Source organism: Simochromis diagramma, unplaced genomic scaffold, assembly GCF_900408965.1.
Source record: "Simochromis diagramma unplaced genomic scaffold, fSimDia1.1 OVJJ01000309.1, whole genome shotgun sequence".
NCBI lineage: Eukaryota > Metazoa > Chordata > Actinopteri > Cichliformes > Cichlidae > Simochromis > Simochromis diagramma.
The window spans coordinates 295,072-316,370 of NW_024387313.1; the positions used below are offsets into that span (position 1 = coordinate 295,072).

The following is a 21,299-nucleotide window of genomic DNA, read 5'->3' on the forward strand; positions in this document are numbered from 1 at the left end:
TAAATCCTAAAATCACTCGTAGGTTGCGTCAGAAATGATTTTTTCTTCTTATGTCATTTAGTGCTTCTGTAATATTTGTTAGGATGGCATCTGTGGAGCCACTCATTGCTCATCTCTGCTGTTGTGTTTTTCACAATTCTAACTATTTTATATTATTTTAATGACGTTTCTTGTTTTGTATATTTTTGCTGTCCTATTGTTTTTTCTCTCCAGGTGATCCTTGTTTTTGGGATTCATCTTTGGATGTTCTTTATCCTGCCCGCCGTCACTGAAAGGTGATGTCTTGCATTTACTGTATTATTTGTGATAAATTATGACATCGATAATGATCTGAGTCCTGCTTTAACAAAAACAACTCCTTGGAGGAGTAATGGATGATTGTTGACCAGCCTCTAACAAGTGCATGCTTTAATTAGCTGCACCTGTTGAGCTGTTTATTAACACAAATATATAATCAGCCATTTCCATGCTCAAGCTGCAACTACATGCATGTAGGTATGCAGACATGGTGAAGATGATCTGCTGAATCTTAGGAAGTTGATTCTGTTCATCTGGACTGTTTTCAATGACAGTTTGAGTCTCGACTGCCTTCGAGGTTCTCCAACCTTATAAACTGTACATTTGCACAATGACCCAAACTGACTAACAACAGGCCGCGAGGTTGGGTTTTATGGTCGTTAATATTAAATTGTAATATTCACAGAGAGTTGGGGAACGGCTGCCTTATAAGAGGGTGACAGTTGTACCCTCCTTCATTCAAAGAGGATCTTTCTGTTTACATAAATGGCCTCCTTGACTTGATTAATATACCCAGACATAACCATCCCCCGTTTTGATCTTCAAAGCAAACATCTACCAGTCAGGGATCAAATTACTGACTGCTGCACTCGGCATGTCAGTGTGTCCTCGGTACAAAACCCCGAGTTGTCCCAATGCATCCATGGAAGTGTGAGGTGTGTGTGTGTGCTTAGGCCTAGAAGCACTACAAGCCTTATGTGGGAATAAGGTTTGCAGTGAAAAGTGCTTTGAGTGTTCAGTTTGAGTGGAGGAGCTCTATAGAAGAACCATTTACTGCTTCAAGCTCATGGGAATCTAGCAGCAATGCAAAAAGGCGATTGCTACAACCAAGGAATACTGCAGAGCATCTCTGAGTACGCAACATGTTAAACCTTGAAGCAGGCGGCTGCAGCCACATGGACGCCTCCTGTCAGCCAAGAACAAGAGACTGAGGCCAGAGTTCACATGGGCTCATCCAGGGAAGCCTGGATAAACCACCCACCCGTCTGCCAGCCAGCAGATTCAAACCCAGACTCTCTCTGCTCTGAGGTTACCACCCTGCAGTGGGAAACAGACTTTTTAATGGGAAATATAAGTTCTGTTTCTAAAACTAAAAAGTGCTACAAAAGAGACAAAGTATTAAAAAAAGAGCCTCAAAGAAAATTATTGGAAGAAATAGGAAGTGAGATATGGACTCTGAAACAGTGACACCAGATGGTTTTCCAGCTGATTTATACAAGGAATTCAGAACAACGTAGAAAATAAGATCTAAGAAAGCAGCTATCCACGTGTTTGTTCAGGGTTACTTGTTTCTGACAGCGGTCAGACGGGTCACAGAGGCTGCAGGTGAAAGTGTTGTTGGACTGTTCCCAGCTGTTCTCTTTGTCTTTAAGATTTGTGGAGTGAGTGACTTTAAAGGTGTACAAACTTGTATCCCTTTGCTTTACTTGTGTGATTGCTGTGTGTCATGGCACAGGTGAAGAGCTGGGCCTAGTTCATTTGGACTCAGGCACAATTCACAGCACCAAAGCCTGGCAGTTAAGGATTGCTGCCTACTTTAACATTTCTGTTTTAAGTAATTAACAAACCAGTAGCGTTAGGCAGGTACAGCGTGTCACTGCTTCCAAAAATTGAAGACATGAAATCATTGTCTTCTGCAAGCACATTTTTCAGAGACGAATGAAAGAAAGCAAGCGCATGTCAGAGGAGTTAACATGCTTAAACTGGCTGATGCACACTGTCAGAGCAGGCTAGTGAGAGAAAAGGGAAGGGGGACAGCTGGGCACAAGGTACCCACCAAAAATCCTCTGAGAGTTCATTATGTGGAATAAGGCAGCAGTCTTTCATTCTGCTCCCAGTGTAGTTGGGTCTTTCGTAGCATTGGAGGCCTGCTCTGCACAAAATCCTCAAAATGACTCTCAGATTCTCTCCATGGATGGAGCACGGAAAGCACTGGAAATGCTCCAGGACTCTCACACAGAGCAAACAGACCCCCAAGTATATGTGTTTGTGTTAGACAGTTTGGTGCATATTGCTAATGCTGAGGTCGCCCAAATACAAAAGAACTGTGTAAAAGTTTCAGGTTTGGCATCAGTGATGCAATGTTCACAACTTAGAATAATAATTCAAAGTTGTGGCTGGCGGGACACACACTGCAAGATTGGGTCCAGTACGCATAGTGTGTTAGTAATGGTGTTCATGACTGCAGTCCCAACTGGCTTCAGATCATCAACAAGCTTCTCCTGTAATCAGACTCGTTCCTTCAGCCAAGATCTGGCATGAAGCTCCAGACTGAGGCAATTGATGGTCATTTTATAATTCTTCTACTTCTGATCAATCACACACATCGAATGGACCGGTGCTTATAGAGTGCTTTCCTACTCTGCCTGAGAACTCAAAGCACTTCATACATACAGCCTCATTCACATGAGCGCTTGTTTCCATGCTTAATGCTTCCTATGTAAAATTCACACTCCAATATCTGCAACAGAGAGCAACTTGAGGTAAGCATATTCTCAAGGATATTGGGCATGCAGATCAGGAAATATAATCTCTCCTGGCTGTCGGTACTGGAAGTGTAACCAGAGATTTCAGTAAAATGGGTCATGACGAAACAGAACCTGAACACCTTGACATAAAGAGTGAATATTCAGTTGGATATTTTTTAATAGCCTTTTTGTCTAAATTGTGTTTTTTAAGATTTTGAATTACTAGCATTTCTTGTTATTTGTCCTGTGACTCTTGGTTTTGGGGATTGTTAAATTCGAATTATTGTTATTTATTTTATTTATTTTATTTATTTTATTTATTTTATTTATTTTATTATTGTCATTGTCAAAGAACAATGAAATTGCGTTTGGGGCTTCCGTACAACCCGTAAAAAAAAAAAAAAAAAAAAAAAAAAAAAAAATACCCCTTAAAACCCAAGTGTAAATATTTAACCCAGTGTGACTTCAGTGCAATGAGACAATCCTTAGCAACAACATGAGAACAAGACAGGTAATGTTCATAGGACATTCAAAGACCTGAGAAACATGACAAAATGCAACAATGCAACCCATTCAATATTATTGTACTGTGAGATATGATGGTTGTCTATTTAAGAAAGAGGGGGGGAGAGAATAAAGATATAATGCACCAATGCAAACCAGTTCAGTGCTATTAAGAAGTTGGATATGGTTATTGTCCGTGAGAGGGGGGCAGAGAGGGGAGGGGGGCAGAATTCAGGAGCCTCACAGCCTGTGGATACAGGCTGTTGGCCAGTCTGGATGTTCTGGCCTGTATAGACCTGTACCTTCTCCCTGAGGACAGCAGGTGGAAAAGGTGGCGCGCAGGGTGATGTTGGTCCCGCAGGATACTGTGCACCCTCCTCAGACAGCGAGTGGGGAAGATATTACTAATCTCTGGCAGAATTGTTCCAATAATTCTGCCAGCTTCTTTCACCACCCGCTGGAGTGCTTGCTGGTCGGCCTTGGTGCAGCTGGGGAACCACAAGTCTCACAATGATATGGAAAAAAATTCCCATAAAATTTCCCCAAAAAATGCAAGATGTTTCTTTTTTGCATGCTTCTTTAAATCAAATTCAAATCATGGTTAACGTTGTGTTTGTGCTTTTTGAGTCATTGTTGGGGGAGCACTGATACAACTATGTAGTTTCATCAATAGCTGCGAGGTGGCCTGTCCCTGAGCTCACAGCAACCCAAGACCAAACATTGTTACTGTTTCACAGGTGCTTTTGCGTCTCCTGACAAAGGCATCTTTTGTCAGCAACTGTTGTTATAGCAGACCTACTTTGTCTGAGCCGCCTGTCCAGACTACAATATTCCTCTGGTACTTTGGCAATGAATGTCAAATTTGTGCAGTCACTCTCTGAAGTCAACAATTTCCATTATTTTGCACTTTGCAAGCTGTTTTCTTGACTGTATAAACTGGTTTATGAGCTAAGTGTTATGTTCTTTCTCTCGTCTTGTCTTAGGATGTTCAACCAAAACTTTGTGGCACAGCTCTGGTACTTTGTCAAGTGCATTTACTTTGGCTTATCAGCTTATCAGATCCGCTGTGGGTACCCCACTCGTATCCTTGGCAACTTCCTTACCAAGAAATACAACCACCTCAATCTGTTTCTCTTCCAAGGGTATGTACACAAAGAAAGTCTGAGGTTCTCTGTGTTTGTCTTTGCTCTCTCCATGCAGCGTATTGCAGATATCTGTAGGTTCTTAGTCACTCTTGGTAGTTTCGAGTTATTTCAAAGAAAGCTCGTGGACTTATTTTACATTTGTGAAGATGTTTCCCTTCTTGACCAAGAGCTTCTTCAGTTCTAAAACATCTGACAGAAACTCCCAGTTATTTAAGTCCACTATTAATCATGTGAGTCGCCACTTGAGTGTCATTACCGTCACTGGCCAACCTCAACCCACCATCATGTCACCTATTTAAGTGAACAGGTGTGAGTGGGGACCATAACAGGGAGAACACTACAGCTAGAGGCAGCTAGGATAAGTTACTGAAAAGCATGTGAGATAGAGACCTGACCAAACCCGAAAAGCTTCCTGTCCAAATGGCTCAAATTTTGCCACATCTCCACTATAGCTGCCCATAGTGGACGTCATCACAGACAACAAGAATGAATGCCTTACACAGCCAAAAGCAGAACAGCTGCACCTGAAGGTTGCAGCGGCCTTATCCATCCAACCGCACCATTCAGGAAAAGTAAACTATCACGTCCCTGAGTAAAGGTCAAAGTGTTAGCGTACTACCCAAAGGGAAGGGGCATTTCCCCTTGACCCACTGTCGTTTCAAGCTCAACCGTCAGATTAAAATCACCACACTTCTCAGTGACAAGAGAAGATGATGCCCCGCAAGCAGCGACAGGAAGAAAATCATTACTTGCCTACAACAATTAACCCTACATACCCAAGGGATGCTACAGACAACATATGTGGACTTCAAAAAGGAGGAGGCCCGTCCCTCTTGAGTGAGAAGCATAACCTCTTCATAAGTCCAGCTTAACATTATTAGTCTTCTTGCAAAGGAAAGACACACCATGTACGTCACGTATGTTTGAGATCAAGTGTGATATATGTATGTGAAATGGGTCAGGAGTCAAAGCTGACTGCGTGTGTGTGTTTGTAGGTTTCGCCTGGTGCCGTTCTTGGTGGAGCTCCGAGCAGTGATGGATTGGGTTTGGACCGATACCACATTGTCTCTGTCAAACTGGATGTGTGTGGAGGATATTTATGCCAACATTTTCATCATCAAATGCAGCCGTGAGACAGAAAAGGTATGAAAGATACGAGCGCAACAAAGTCAAAGTTCATTAAAAAAATGCTCACGACCATTACACGTGGAAACCATTTGAATACAAGCGCGCTGATCCACACAGGTGTGCACACGGGTGTTCACTGCTCGTAGACTTAAATCACACCTTACTTGGCTGCTACTTCAAAGCACATTGTGCGCTGTCTGTCCTGCGTGCTGCACAACAACATTCAATATTTAGTATTTACTGCTGTTTACACTTAGCTAGATTAATGCGATGGTGTTGTGTTTAGTATGTTGCTCTGTTTTTTTTGCTTGTTTTCTATTCTTCTTCTCTCAACAGGTGATCCAGGAGATTTTTTTTTCTCCCCCCCTTTCTCACTGTCCCTCTCCCCTTCTGTTTTTCTTTTCCTTCCTCTTTCTTTCTCCCTTTCCTATCCCTCACTCATGTCTGTCCCGTCTGTAACAACTGAAAATAAAATAAAATAAATAATAAAAACAAAGGTCGATCAAATGGACCAATACAGCAATGCCACGATGATCCTTTTGGCAAAATAAATCCATTGGGTATCCTTGTTGGTCCTCAGACAACAATTCTGACGGCTAAAGAACCAAATGGGACAGGCGGGGGAAAAAAATGCTCACGAATGAGTCTTTTTTTATATTAAACATGATTTAGTGCTATTGTGTTTCAGAGTATTCTTATCTGAACCTCCTTGGCGTTTCCGAGGTTACTGGATGGCTCCTCATAAGCAGTTTTTTGTCCCTGTTTTCTAACTCGTGGTTAATGAGATCAGGAGGACAATAAGTTGTATTTTTAAGAAGTAAGTTAAGAAAATCTGAAACTTTTTTTTTTTAGTAAAAACAATCTCTTTGCCCTCAGAAATACCCACAGCCTAAAGGGCAGAAGAAAAAGAAGATAGTGAAATATGGCATGGGTGGACTTATTATCTTCTTCTTGATCTGCATCATCTGGTTTCCCCTTCTCTTCATTTCATTGGTCCGATCTGTCGTGGGTGTGGTCAACCATCCCATTGACGTCACAGTAACTGTCAAGCTGGGTGGATATGAGGTAACACAATCTTCAATATTGTTTCTTGGGTATTGATAAAATTGTTCCAAATTAATGTTAATAAATGATTAATTTAATTTATTGTTTATCTGTCAAACACATACGCAGACAGTATATTCAATTTTCAATTCAATTCAATTTTATTTATATAGCGCCAAATCACAACAAAAGTCGCCTCAAGGCGCTTCATAGATACAGAGAAAAACCCAACAATCATATGACCCCCTATGAGCAAGCACTTTGGCGACAGTGGGAAGGAAAAACTCCCTTTTAACAGGAAGAAACCTCCGGCAGAACCAGGCTCAGGGAGGGGCGGGGCCATCTGCTGCGACCGGTTGGGGTGAGAGAAGGAAGACAGGATAAAGACATGCTGTGGAAGAGAGACAGAGGTTAATAACAGATATGATTCAATGCAGAGAGGTCTGTTAACACATAGTGAGTGAGAAAGGTGACTGGAAAGGAAAAACTCAATGCATCATGGGAATCCCCCGGCAGCCTACGTCTATTGCAGCATAACTAAGGGAGGATTCAGGGTCACCTGGTCCAGCCCAAACTATATGCTTTAGCAAAAAGGAAAGTTTGAAGCCTAATCTTGAAAGTAGAGATAGTGTCTGTCTCCCGAATCCAAACTGGAAGCTGGTTCCACAGAAGAGGGGCCTGAAAACTGAAGGCTCTGCCTCCCATTCTACTTTTAAATACTCTAGGAACAACAAGTAGGCCTGCAGAGCGAGAGTGAAGTGCTCTAATAGGGTGATATGGTACTACAAGGTCATTAAGATAAGATGGGGCCTGATTATTTAAGACCTTGTATGTGAGGAGCAGGATTTTGAATTCTGGATTTAACAGGAAGCCAATGAAGGGAAGCCAAAACAGGAGAAATCTGCTCTCTCTTTCTAGTCCCTGTCAGGACTCTTGCTGCAGCATTTTGGATTAGCTGAAGGCTTTTCAGCGAGTTTTTTGGACATCCTGATAATAATGAATTACAGTCGTCCAGCCTGGAAGTAATAAATGCATGAACTAGTTTTTCAGCGTCACTCTGAGACAGGATATTTCTAATTTTAGAGATGTTGCGCAAATGGAAGAAAGCAGTCTTACATATTTGTTTAATATGTGCGTTGAAGGACATGTCCTGGTCAAAAATGACTCCAAGGTTCCTCACCGCGTTACTGGAGGCCAAGGTAATGCCATCCAGAGTAAGAATCTGGTTAGATACCATAATTCTAAGATTTTCAGGGCCGAGTACAATAACCTCAGTTTTATCTGAATTAAGAAGCAGAAAGTTAGCGGCCATCCAGGTCTTTATGTCTTTAAGACATTCCTGCAGTTTAATTAATTGGTGTGTGTTATCTGGCTTCATGGACAGATAGAGCTGGGTGTCATCTGCATAGCAGTGTAAATGTATGCTATGTCTTCTAATGATGCTGCCTAAGGGAAGCATGTATAATGTAAACAGAATTGGTCCTAGCACTGAACCCTGTGGAACTCCATAATTAACCTCAGTGTGTGAAGAGGACTCTCCATTTACATGCACAAACTGGAGTCTATTAGATAGATATGATACAAACCACTGCAGCACAGTACCTGTAATATCTACAGCATGTTCTAATCGCTCTAATAGGATATTATGGTCGACAGTATCGAACGCTGCACTGAGGTCTAGCAGGACAAGCACAGAGATGAGTCCACTGTCAGAGGCCATAAGAAGATCATTTGTAACCTTCACTAAAGCTGTTTCTGTGCTGTGCTGAGCTCTGAAACCTGACTGAAACTCTTCAAATAAACCATTCCTCTGCAGATGATCTGTTAGCTGTTTGACAACTACTCTTTCAAGGATGTTTGATATGAAAGGAAGGTTGGAGATTGGCCTATAATTAGCTAAGACTGCTGGGTCTAGAGATGCTTTTTGAGTAAAGGTTTAACTACAGCCAGCTTGAAGGCCTGTGGTACATAGCTGATCATTAGAGATAGGTTGATCATATTTAAGATCGAAGAATTAATTAATGGCAGGACGTATACAGGGATGATTTCATGCGTTTGCTTGGTCTTGTTGAGAATAATTAACAGACAACAGAAAGCAGAACACTAAGAACATAAACTGCTATTTGGCACATTTTAAGACTGTGCTGATTGTGATGAGGGATTAACGTGGAGTTTGGAAGGTAGCCAACCCCGAATGAAACGCCTCTCTGGATCACTTTAATCCCTGGATATGGTTACAGGATAGGCAACCTCTAACCAGTCACAGTGGCTGATGGTTTTTCCTTCCCAGTGTCACAAAATGCTTGCTCCCTCGGGGCTGTGTGGCTGCTGTAGGGTCCTTACCTTTTCATCCTCCTTCCCTTTTTAATATTGAGCGTGTTGACTGTTGTTGTGATTTGGTGCTATAGAAGTAAAATTCAATAGAGTTGAATGCCCTCTTTCAAAAGTTGTTGTTTTTACCTTGATTTTCCTGAAATGAAAGTATTCACTGATGTAAATGCTGCCATCGCCGGTGAACCTTCACATTCTGCACACACGAGGCTCTACTCTGACTCCAAACTGGGATCAGCCGTGTTCTTCTTCTGTTTCTAGCCCCTGTTTACCATGAGTGTGCAGCAGCAGTACATCAAGCCCTTTTCAGAGGATGAATATGACCAACTCGCCAAAGACTTTGAAGACAATGCTGTGCGTATTGGTTTCTGTTTGGTTTACCTCAGTGTACTGCAGTGTTACAGTATCTGCATTTGTAGCTGTTCTGTGCTCACATCGATTTATCTCTGCTTGTTCTGTGACACTCAGTGTGAATCTGCAGAGCATGTCCTGTTTCACTGTGTAATCACACACCTGTGTTGTGTTAAGAGCATGAATTGAAAATAATTTCACATCCAGCATTTAATAGCACTAAATACCGGGTAGACAGACCAACCGTAACGTTTATACTCCGTCTGCTCCATCCCCGGCTCGCTGTGTACTCTGAAACTTTGATCATTTTCTCCCTGTTGTTTTTGTTTTGGTTGATTTGTCATTAAAACTTTTTTCTTCCTTTGCGTGTAGGTCGCCATGCAGTTCATCATTCTCTACAGTTATGAGGACATTGTGACAGCCATGATTGAGGGTAGTTCTGGATCTGTTTGGAGGATCAGTCCCCCGAGCAGGCAGGAAGTCATTAAAGAGTTACTCGGTCCTGTTGACCTCACACTTCGCCTGTCCTGGAATTTTCAGAGGTAAAACAATATCAAACAATATTCTTCATCTAAGCAGCATTAGAGTACATGTTTGTTAGAGAGGTACAACAGTTATTGTCTACAGCAGGGGTCCCCAATCCCAGTCCACGAGGGCCGGTGCCCTGCAGGTTTTAGATCTCACCCTGTGTCAACACACCTGAATCCCATGATTAGTTCATTACCAGGCCTCTGGAGAACTGAAGACATGTTGAGAAGGTAATTTATCCATTTAAATCAGCTGTGATGGATCAAGGACACAACTACAACCTGCAGGGACACCGGCCCTCGTGGACTGGGATTGGGGACCCCTGGTCTACAGCCATCTCTAAAGAGTGAGGCTCATTTCAGCCGGCGGTGGTGGAGATTTTGTTGATAGAAAAACGCACACAAACACTATCAGTCGTGGATTGGCCTGCAGTGTGGGATCATCTCTGCACATCTGTGATAAGCTGTTGATTTCATATTTGATCTGCATTCCTGTTCTCACCTACAGTCCTGTAGTAACTGAAAGAACAACAGTGCGGATACAAGCTTTTCATAGAGGCTGACAGGGCTCAGTCATCAGTGTTACTGGTCCTCCTGTGGAGGTGGTTCAGGCATCTGACTAGGATGCCTCCTAGGTGAGGTGTTTAGGCCAAGATGTGTAATATCCACCCGATGGGTGGGTGAATCTGATCCTGACAAGTTTATCGTTGTCTGATAGACACTCACTTTTTTACAACACCACCTGCTGATGGCAAGTGGAGTAGATCTAGCTTTTATAAACAAAGTAATTCATAAAATAAATAATAAAAATGGATTACAATGAAAGCATTCTATCAGATAGATGTGAAACACATGTTGTGAACATAAAGGCTCTCAGACTTTTTGAGCTCTGCTGACGTGTCACTGAGGCTGTAAATGTTCTGCTTTCCTTCCTCTCAGGGACCTGGGTAAGGGTGGAACAGTGGAACATGCCTTTGATAAGCATTCCATCGACCTGGAACCTGGGAACCCAGTCAGAGCAGACTTGGCTTCATTGCTGGTTGGCAACCGCACTGAGCCAGTGTAGGTTTTCTCTCTGGAGGGATGTTTATGTTAATAAAAGTGTTTACATTAATGAAAAACATGAATAGTGCTTCTTTTAACAGGTGCTGTCTTGTATTTTTTCCAGGCTTGTTCCCAGTATGTTTCCTAAGTACATCCGTGCCCCCAATGGAGCTGAGGCCAAGCCAGTCGGTCAGCTGCACGAAGGTTTACAGATTTTATATTATAATGAATACGTTAGTGAACAATTATTTATTTATGAAAATTTCCACAAATTATTACTATATAGTACTAAGATATACGTATGATACAGCATAGTTTGAACAAGAAGCACAAAGTCACTCGCCTAACAGGTAGAACAGAAAAGAATCCTTTAATTGTCCCACAAGGGGAAATTTGGTGGTGGGAGCTGCTGATACTGGCTGCCAGCTCGGAGCAGCACCGGAAGTAGATGCACTCAAATGGGATACTGAGTGCATGTAAGAAAAAATATCTAGTGTATATGAAACAGTTAAAGAAAGGAACGACTGGAGCTGAAAAAATCTATAAGATAATGAGAATAACTGACATGAATAATACAAAAACTGCAAAACAGGTTACAACATTAGATTTTTACGTTACAATAATAAGAAAAACGCATTGGAAGTATTAATATTATTGTCAATAAAATAAATTAAAAGGATGAAATATCCAAGTAACTCCCAAATACCAAACACAATGATCAGTGACAGCTTATTGTGAAAGATTTGAATTTGAACCTGCAAAAACTTGACATCTTTGTAACTACAAGTATAAGTGTAGCAAACTCCATATTTATAAAGGCAACAGATGAAGATGAAATTACTGCTATAGTGACATCATTTAAGTTTAAGAGATCAATGGGTTATGATGGCTTTGATATGGATTTAGTCAAAGACATCACTGGATATAAGGTGAAAACATTTACCTGCACTGCAAACGGTTTATTCCCTGGAAAGGTTGTGCTGATATACAACGCTGGAGATGAACATCTGCACTCCTCTAAGATACTGGAACAAATATTTTGCGTCACAAAAAACAATGTTTTGTATGCAACACTGTGGCTTTAGAACCAACATAACCACAACACATGATCTAAATATGTTTGTAGATACACTCCTGTCAAAAACAAAGAATATGCTGTGGGAGTGTTCTTACAGCTTAAAAAAGCATTTGATACAGTCGATCAAAAACCCGTACTTAACAAACTACACACATACGGGCGTGGAGGAGTCACATTAATGCACATTAATGACATCTCTCCAATTTCAAAGACATTGAAAGTAATATTGCTTATTGTGTTGTGGAAGTATCTGAATGAAGTAGAAAATGCAATAAGCTGAAGACCAGGTTTTAAACTATAACACTATAAGATAATATAATAACAATGAATCTGAGTAAAACAAAATTCATAATATTTCGGGATCATACAGATTCTACTACTAGAAAACAATGAAAGACACCGTAGAAAATCTATAATCAAATCTCTTGGTCATGATGCATCACAAACTACTCCGGATGTCCCACAGTAATCGTATTAAAGCCAAAACATCAAAGTCTCTTGCAAATTGTTTTTAAAGTCAAAGACTGCAAACATCATATATTCTATATTGTTCAATCATACTTGCTTGCATGACCTTCTGTGTGATATCTGGGGAAATGCTTATAAAACACAAATCCAGTATGCGCTCAACAAGCATAAACCATCAAATACACTTTTTATTAAAAGAAATACTCCTAAACTTAAAGACTCGGTCGACCTTGGAGCTGCACAAATAATGTATAAAGCAGCAAACAAGTATTTGCCCCACAACATGCAGGACGTCTAATGCCGACTCATCATGACCTGAGCCAGTGGTTAGCAGAGATGGGCAGTAACGCGTTACTGTAATCCGATTACTTTTTTCAAGTAACGAGTAAAGTAAAGGATTACTATTGCAAAAACGGTAATTAGATTACCGTTACTTTCCCGTAGGAACGCTGCGTTACTACGTTACTAAAACCGTGATTTTTTTGCGAGAATGTCTCACGACAGTGACATAAGCGAGTGCGCCGTTAGTGACAACAGCTGTGTGCAGATCAACAATGGATAATATATCGAGTGCGGAGAGAGTATGAGCGTGCAGCGTTTAAAGCGTGGAAGTACTGACCTTACTTTGAGTTTGATTCCATAAAAAGTGACAAAAACATTAGTGTCCGCTGTGCGTGGGAAGAAAACTTCTTTTTACAGCGAAAAAAACCCCTAAACTTCCGAGCAAGCACCGAGTGCAACGACGTAATGGGAAACTCACAGAGAAACTCGCGGATTCTTCCACTGACCGCGGCACACCTGCACCAGGGTAAACCTCCGCCTACCCCACTCCTGCTTTACAGGTGAAAATAGAGCAACAGGACCGCTGAGTCTTTGACTTTATTTATTTTCTGCTGTGTTTTACTTGCATCTATTTGAAAGACTGAGTGTAAACACAAAAACAAATTATTTTATTTCATGTGCTGGAATGTGTAGAAAATAGGTTTAAACGTTAAACTAATTTCTTCCAGTCAGAGAATGTTGCATATAATTAAATTTTTGCTTGATGCATAAAGTTAAAAGATTAAAACTAATAAAACAAGTTTTAAAAAGAGACTTTTCCATCTGATTACATTTTGTATGATGGATTATGCAGAAAAAGTAGAATTGGGCTGAAAGATCTATCGCTTTATCACCTACTCGGGTTGTAAATCGTGTTTTTAAAAAGTAACTAAGTAATTAATTACTTTTGAAAATAACTAATCAGTAAAGTAACGGGATTACTTTTTTGGGTAAGTAATCAGTAATTAGTTACTGATTACTTTTTTCAAGTAACTTGACCAACACTGGTGGTTAGTAAGGACTAATGTAAAATATCACAGCATTACAGTCACAGGAGTGAGTATGTGGAACAAAGATCCTTTGATAAATCATCACAACAGTTCAGTAAAAAACTGCAAATCCCTCACAGAGTTGTAGCAAATCTACATCTGTGGGTCACAGGCTTTCCATCCATGCTCCAACTCAAAATCCCCCAAAGTGCATTTGGAGTATTTGGAGTATACCTCAAACACTAGGCAAAATAAAACAGTCACAGGCTCGAAGTCAGCATCCAGATATTTTACTCCTTAACATATGTGATATTGAGAAACAGATTGTTGTCTTATAGGTAATGAAGCTGGATACATGGATATAACCCTGTCACTAAATAGCAGTGGGAACCAGGAGTGGTGGGACATTGCTATTGCGAACTGTGACTCCTCACAGTGTGGTGTACTACCCATGGTAATATTCAGTGACAAAGTCAGTCCTCCCAGCCTGGGCTTTCTGGCAGGATACGGGTAAGAAACACAACTACAAATGTAGGAGTTCTGGGCATCAGTCAGCAAAAACATTCATTCAACTGAAACAGTTCAGTTCAATTTTTTTATAGCACTGAATCACAACAATGATTGCCTGTTTATTAGGGGTGCAACGATACACAAAATTCACGGTTCGGTTCGGTTCGATACTTTGGTGTCACGGTTCGATATTTTTTCGATACAAAAAAATGTTCATGCATTTTTAATTTGTCATTTATTAAAATTATAAATATATATTTTAACTCAAAAGTACAGTTTTTAAATTTAACCCTAACCCTTGTGCGTGTTTTTTATTTTGACAGCGAATGCGCACCTGCGGACCACTTATGTGCAGCCCTGGTTATTTAGCTCGTCATATTGCAGCCACAGAAATTCTTTTGTCCATGAAACCATAAAGCTGCACTTTCTTTTTGCCTTATAGTCTGATTTGTCATAACTTCTCCGTTTTGTGGTAAGCTTTTCTTTGGCTGTCACTTCTTCACCCTGACCTGTATCTGATTGAGGAATCACTCATCTTTGGAAAAGAGAGTTTATTACAGAGAAATGGCTCTTTCCAAAATAAAAGCTATACTATCCGCTTCTTCTGGGCTATATTCTCAGCAGCATAAGGAGAATCATGTGCTAACAGCTGTCTAAATGACTCGGCTAAAGTTAGTAGCATGCTTGTTTTTTTTTGTCTGCTTCCACTTGTCTTTGCACTAGGATGATGTCGGCGTAAATGTGCAGTCATATTCGTTGTGTTCCCACTAGTGCTTTCAGGTTAATCTCGTTGAAATGACCTTAATGCCACAACACGGCAAATCTCCGTTAACGAGCTACCGCCGATCGCTCCGTGCATGGGGCTAGACGGCAAACACGTTAACGAGCTAACTGCGCTAACACACTAGTTCACACCAATGTAATTGAGCATTGCATGGCACATCCAACATACTGTTTTACTTTAGTCCATGACTCGCTTACCTTCAGGGTCATACGTCACATGAAAACCAAAATAATTCCAAACGCCAGATCTGAATGTTGCAAGTAGAGCTTAACTTCTGTCTCGCTAGCTTGCCCTGCGCTCTTCCTTCTGACTATGCTGTCTGTGTTGAGCGCTCAGTGGATCTGCGCTCGACAGTGCAGCCTAGGCGGAGTAGTCGAACACAGATTCACTGAGCGCTCAACACAGACAGCATCGTCAGAAGGAAAATTGATCAAATAAATTACAAATGTTGTATTGTTCGATACATATGCATACCGAACCGAAAGCACTGTATCGAACGGTTCAATATCGATACGAATATCGTTGCACCCCTACTGTTTATACTGTAAGGTAAACCCTACAATAATACAAAGGAAACAGAGCAAACCCCAACAATCATATGACCCCCCCCAATGAGCAAGCACCTTGGCAACAGTGGGAAGCAAAAACTCCCTTTTAACAGGAAGAAACCTCCAGCAGGAACAGGCTTTAAATGCTTTATGTAAGCCTGCAGTGTGAGAGTGTAGTGCTCTAACGAGGTGATACTGTGTGTTGCCTCACAGCGAGCAGGCTCATCGCTGTGCAGACTTTGTATGTTCTCCTAATGCTTGTGGGGGTTCCTTGGGGTTCTCTAGCTTTCACAATCCAAAGACATGCACGTGAGGTTAATTAGTGTTTCATAACTGTATGCGGGGCAGACAAAGTCCTTAAAGATGTGATGAAAACAGCACTGTGTGAATGAATGTTTTAAGGTGTAATCTGAGTTGTCATTAAGACCAAATAATCTCGATATAACTGTGAGTCTCTTTCTGTTTACTCGCAGTGCTGCTTTACAAAAAAGGTGCATGATCTCTATAGAGCTGTTAAGAAGTTATAATTGCATTCAGGAAACTAAAATGCTGTTATAAGTTAAAGTTTGGTTTCTTTTACTAGCTGACTTCAGTGTAAACATGTAATAAAAATAAATACATTAAAAAAATTCCCCTCGCGCCCCTGCGGGCAGTCTATCCTTCAAGCTCGGGTCCTCTACCAGAGGCCTGGGAGCTTGAGGGTCCTGCAGTATCTTAGCTGTTCCCAGGACTGCGCTCTTCTGGACAGAGATCTCCGATGTTGTTCCCGGGATCTGCTGGAGCCACTCGCCTAGTTTGGGAGTCACCGCACCTAATGCTCCGATTACCACGGGGACCACTGAATGAATGAAGATAGATAGATAGATAGATAGATAGATATGGATAGATATAAATAATATAATGTAATGTAATTTTTCCCCTTCTTTTCAGTATCATGGGGCTGTATGTGTCTGTGGTCTTAGTCATTGGGAAGTTTGTCCGTGGCTTCTTCAGTGAGATCTCCCATTCCATCATGTTTGAGGAGCTGCCCTGTGTGGACCGCATTCTCAAGCTCTGCACTGATATCTTCTTGGTAAGTGTGCGCTGCATGTATAATAACACACATGCATTTAATGTAGACTCACCAATAACAGAGAATAATTAAAGTTAGTATTTCCAAATTGCTAAACGCACACATACACATTGAAACTACAAAAACACACAGTCGTGTCTGGAGCTGCGATTCTTTAAAATCCATGTCGACTAAACGTCTGTGTGTTTCAGGTGCGTGAGACAGGGGAACTGGAGTTGGAAGAGGAACTTTACTCCAAACTGATCTTTCTCTATCGATCTCCTGAGACTATGATCAAATGGACTCGGGACATTATCAGTCAACACCGAGACGGGCAATGATTGACTGCCTGAGAAATCATGTTTCCTTGGGATAAACTACAGTAAAGCACAAATGCAAAGATGTCCAGGAGACAATGCACGGAAGGGGATTGTTGAGAACACTCCACACTTACCAACTGGACACCAGCAGACACACAGACCCTAACCCTCCTCTGTGGGACACATGCTGTGGCATATTTGCAGCTCTCTGACAACTTCAGTATACTCAGTACAGAGTGGACAGGAATGAGAGTGGAACTGCAGTTCATATCTGTTGTGCAAAGCTGGACATCATTTCCCTGGAAGGCAAAATCTGTCATATCATGTTGTGTGCATATGTGTGTGTGCACGTTACACTGTAGGTGGAGTCATTTTGCAGACAAAAGCCAATGATAAGAAGAAGCAGCTGAAGTCTCTATGCTACATCAAAATATGCAAACTATAAATTAGAAGTATGTCAGCTGGTCACTATTTTAAGTTAACTAGCTCTTTTTCATTAAATTACCATCATTTACAAAAATGCAAACAGCTTAAAAGGGTTGGAACAAATACACTAAAAGACTGCAAATCCTGAACGATTCATTCGATGAACTGACTGATAAGTTGGACTCATCAGGCCACACCCCCCTGTCCTCATCAGCTCTGGGATTCTGTAACTGATGTTTTTATGTGTACGACCATGCTGTGCATGACGCTGACAAACAGTCTGCCAAATATGAAGTCAGTTCATGTGAACCCCCTGGAATTAACTTGGTGCCAGAATGTCTGTGCAACTAAGCACTAGTACAACACCTGTTTATACATTATGGTGAAATATACATCATAAAACACTAAATTTCCAGGTTAAAAAACTGTCACTATTTATTCTGTTCATGCAAACATTGTTGCCATAGATATCAAACCAATTGTGACAGGTTTTTGCTGTTCCACGCTGTCTTTACAAAACAACCATTTCTTTACTTTCAGGTGGAGAGCACATATGTTTTCTCTTTGTTTTTAGATATTAAAAGTACCTGTTTCTACAAAAATAGAGTTCTTGGTTTTTACATCCCAGCCAATGACAGACCTGGGAAATGGCCTGAATCTGCAATGGTGTCATTTAAACAGTACTTGTAGAAGAAAGTTACTTTTCATCGTTGAAGAAGGAAAATGGATGCTAATATGCATGTTCTATTTTGGGGGTGTTAAAACTTAAGAGCAGTTCAGTCTGAACTCCAGCATGTTTGTTATCATAAGTTATCAGAGATTACTCTTGAGATAAGAAAGATATTGTAAATTCAAGTGTCTTATAGTAGCTGACGACTGAAAGGTTCAGAACATAGGAAGAAGTCCACCTGTGTGTTCTAAGTGGCCTAAACGATGTCAGGTGAGTTTTCCAATTCTAACGTTCCACCAACATTCTACGATACACCATTTTATTAAATAAATATTTAATATTTATTCAAGAAACACCAAAAACCCCATGCACAAAGATTCCCCACACTCCCTTTGCCTCTCCCGAAACATTTGCCCCAACATCCTGGAGAGGACACAGGAAAGACAGGTGAGTAATCTCATCTCAGCAGCTACTTCTTTGCAGTGCGTTAGACTTTGCACGCACATTTGCATTAGTTCTCCTTCATAGTAGGCCTTATTTGCTCCCAGTAACAATTCTTTCCTCCTCACAGACAACCACCACATTTCTTGATGAGGAGCAGCCGTGCAGGAGCCGGAACAAAAGGCTACCTGCTAATTATTAAAATACTCAATAAATATTCAATAAATAATTAAACCTCTTGTGTGCAAATGTTACTGATGTGCAAACCTATGGTTAAATCGCTATGCTAAATAAAGTGCTGTACAAATTATAATACAAATAATGATAGTAAGGGAGTCCTCTTCCTTACATGCCTACATGGGTTCACTCAGTCTAAAATCATGCATGTTAGGTTAACTGACCATTCTGAAATGTCCCATGTGTGAATGTGAAATATTGTGGCGAGCTCAGACAAGGAGGAGACGGAGGTATCGTTTGGTCTTGCTGCCAGGGAGCACAGCCGTTTATTGACATCTGCAGAAGAACACTGCCGCTAGCTAACGCTCAGCGCGGCAACAGCACAGCAACAACAACAACAACACACAGGGCGCCCTCTGGCCCCGGAAGGACACACCGTCGCAGCGAGAGGGCGTCACCCATCACTATGGCAACATAAACAAAACATAACTGTACAAACAGAACCCCGAACAGCCCTGACCCGCTACATAGCCCCCACCTAAGGGGTCAGTTGTCCCCGACGACCCCATTACCCCACACAAAGTCCTGCAAATGTCCAGGTGCCTTCTTTTGGCGCACCGGCCAGTCACGACCGGCAGGGGAAAAGTCACTCGGGTCAGAACATGGGGTGCCACCATCATCCCCTGCCCCGGCATCTGCCGGAGCGAGCGGTCGGTACAGTGAGAGCCTGTCCCGGTGCAACACCACCATGCGCCCCGGGCCCGGCATGCGGATACAGTACACCACGTCTGTTAGCCGCTCCACGACCTCCGCCGGCCCTTGCCAGTGACTGCAGAGTAAGGGGGACACTCCTCTCTTGCGAACCGGGCAGTACACCCAAACCTTGTCGCCAGGCATGAAAACCCCCCCTCGGCACTTGGTGTCGTAGGCTCTTTTCTGTCATACTCCGGCGCTGGCCTGGGCCTGGTGGGTGTAGTCATGAACCACCTGCAGCCGCTCCCTCAGCCTCCTGTAGTAGTCCATCTCTGGCCCACCATCAATCTCCGGCTCGGGGGGGGACCCCAACACCAGATCCACAGGCGTCCGGAGCTCCCGTCCAAACATCAGAGCAGCAGGTGTGCACTGGCTGGACTCCTGCACCACAGTCCGATACGACCAAAGGACCAGGGGCAGATGTCGGTCCCAATCCCGCTGGTGGCGGCTGGTGAGAATGGCGAGCTGGGTGGCCAGCGTGCGGTTGAAGCGCTCAACCAAGCCATCACTTTGGGGGTGGAGCAGTGTGGTTCTCGTCTTCTCCACCCCCAGTCGCCGGCAGATCTCCCCGAAGACCTTCGATTCGAAGTTACGCCCCTGGTCACTGTGGAGCTCAGCCGGGACCCCAAAACGGGTGAACATCTCCTCCACCAGCTTCTCGGCCGTCGTCGTTGCGCTCTGGTCCGGCACCGCATAGGCCTCTGGCCACTTCGTGAAATAGTCCATAGCCACCAACACATACCGGTTCCCTGACTCTGTGACGGGGAAAGGCCCTAGGACGTCCACTCCCACTCTTTCCATTGGGGCCCCCACCAGGTACTGCTGAAGGGGGGCAGTGGAGCGTTGAGTTGGGCCCTTCTGTGCCGTGCAGGTGTCACAGCAGTGCACATGAAGTTCCACATCCCGTCGACAGCCAGGCCAGTAGAACTGTCCCCTGAGGCGGCGGAGAGTTTTGGCGTTCCCATAGTGTCCTGCCCCCACCGAGCCGTGGACCAGCTCAAGCACCTGCGACCGCAGCGACCGAGGCACCAACAGCTGCAGGAGATCTCTGCCCTGACTGGGGGCCCGCCATCTCAGGTACAGGAGGCCGTTGTGGGTCTCCAGATTGTTGTGCTGGGAGTAGTAGGCCTTCACCTCGGGCTCCTGTCCCGACACCCCCGTCCAGGCGGGGCGTTGCGCCGCCTCCAGCCAGGCCTCCAGCCAGGCCCCCACCTGAACCAACGTCACATCGGCCTCCTGCTCCCGCTTCAGCTGCTGCGTTGTCAATGGGAGCCACCCCCCTCTGCTCACTGTGGCCTGAGCAGTAGCCACCCCCAGCACCTCCTGGGCCCGCTCCTCCTGTCGCAGGCAGTAGCGGCACTTGACGGCTACGCAGGGCCGTCTGGAGAGGGCATCAGCGTTGCCATGCTGTCGACCTGCCCGATGCTGGATCTCGAAGTCATAACCCTGAAGGACCTCCAGCCAGCGGGCCACCTGCCCCTCTGGGTGTTTGAAGTTCAGGAGCCAAGTCAGAGATGCATGGTCAGTGCGCAGGAGGAACCGGCAGCCATGCAGATATGGCTGGAAGTGCCGCACCGCTAGCACCACAGCCAGCAGCTCCCGCCGGGTCACGCAGTAGTTCCTCTCGGCTCGCCCCAAGGCACGACTGAAGTACGCCACCACCCGTTCTCCAGCCTCGTCCTACTGGGAAAGGACCGCCCCGACTCCTACATTGCTAGCATCAGTGTCCACAATGAAAAGTTGCCGGGCATCGGGGTAGGCCAGGACTGGGGCTCTGGTTAGGGCCTCCTTCAGCTGTCCAAAAGCCGCAGCACAGGCATCCCCCCAGCCAAACAGCTGTCCCTTGTCAGTCAGGCGGTGGAGGGGGCTGGCCATCGTCGCGAACCCCTTGATGAACCGACGGTAGTAGGAGGCTAGGCCCAGG

General features: G+C 43.3%; 1 protein-coding gene across 3 annotated transcripts in view; it reads left to right on the top strand.

Moving 5' to 3' along the window:
• piezo1 (piezo-type mechanosensitive ion channel component 1) overlaps positions 1–17,936 on the top strand; it is an 86,332-nt gene extending 68,396 nt beyond the window's left edge. For all 3 annotated transcript variants that reach the window (XM_040005089.1, XM_040005088.1, XM_040005087.1), the window contains exons 44-54: positions 214–275; positions 4,253–4,411; positions 5,410–5,557; positions 6,419–6,607; positions 9,179–9,271; positions 9,641–9,810; positions 10,735–10,857; positions 10,964–11,043; positions 14,034–14,205; positions 16,468–16,609; positions 16,801–17,936. In XM_040005089.1, the coding sequence (XP_039861023.1) occupies positions 214–275; positions 4,253–4,411; positions 5,410–5,557; positions 6,419–6,607; positions 9,179–9,271; positions 9,641–9,810; positions 10,735–10,857; positions 10,964–11,043; positions 14,034–14,205; positions 16,468–16,609; positions 16,801–16,929 (1,467 nt within the window). In that variant the 3' untranslated portion in view covers positions 16,930–17,936. The remainder of the gene's footprint in view (positions 1–213; positions 276–4,252; positions 4,412–5,409; positions 5,558–6,418; positions 6,608–9,178; positions 9,272–9,640; positions 9,811–10,734; positions 10,858–10,963; positions 11,044–14,033; positions 14,206–16,467; positions 16,610–16,800) is intronic.
• Positions 17,937–21,299: the final 3,363 nt, after the last annotated feature.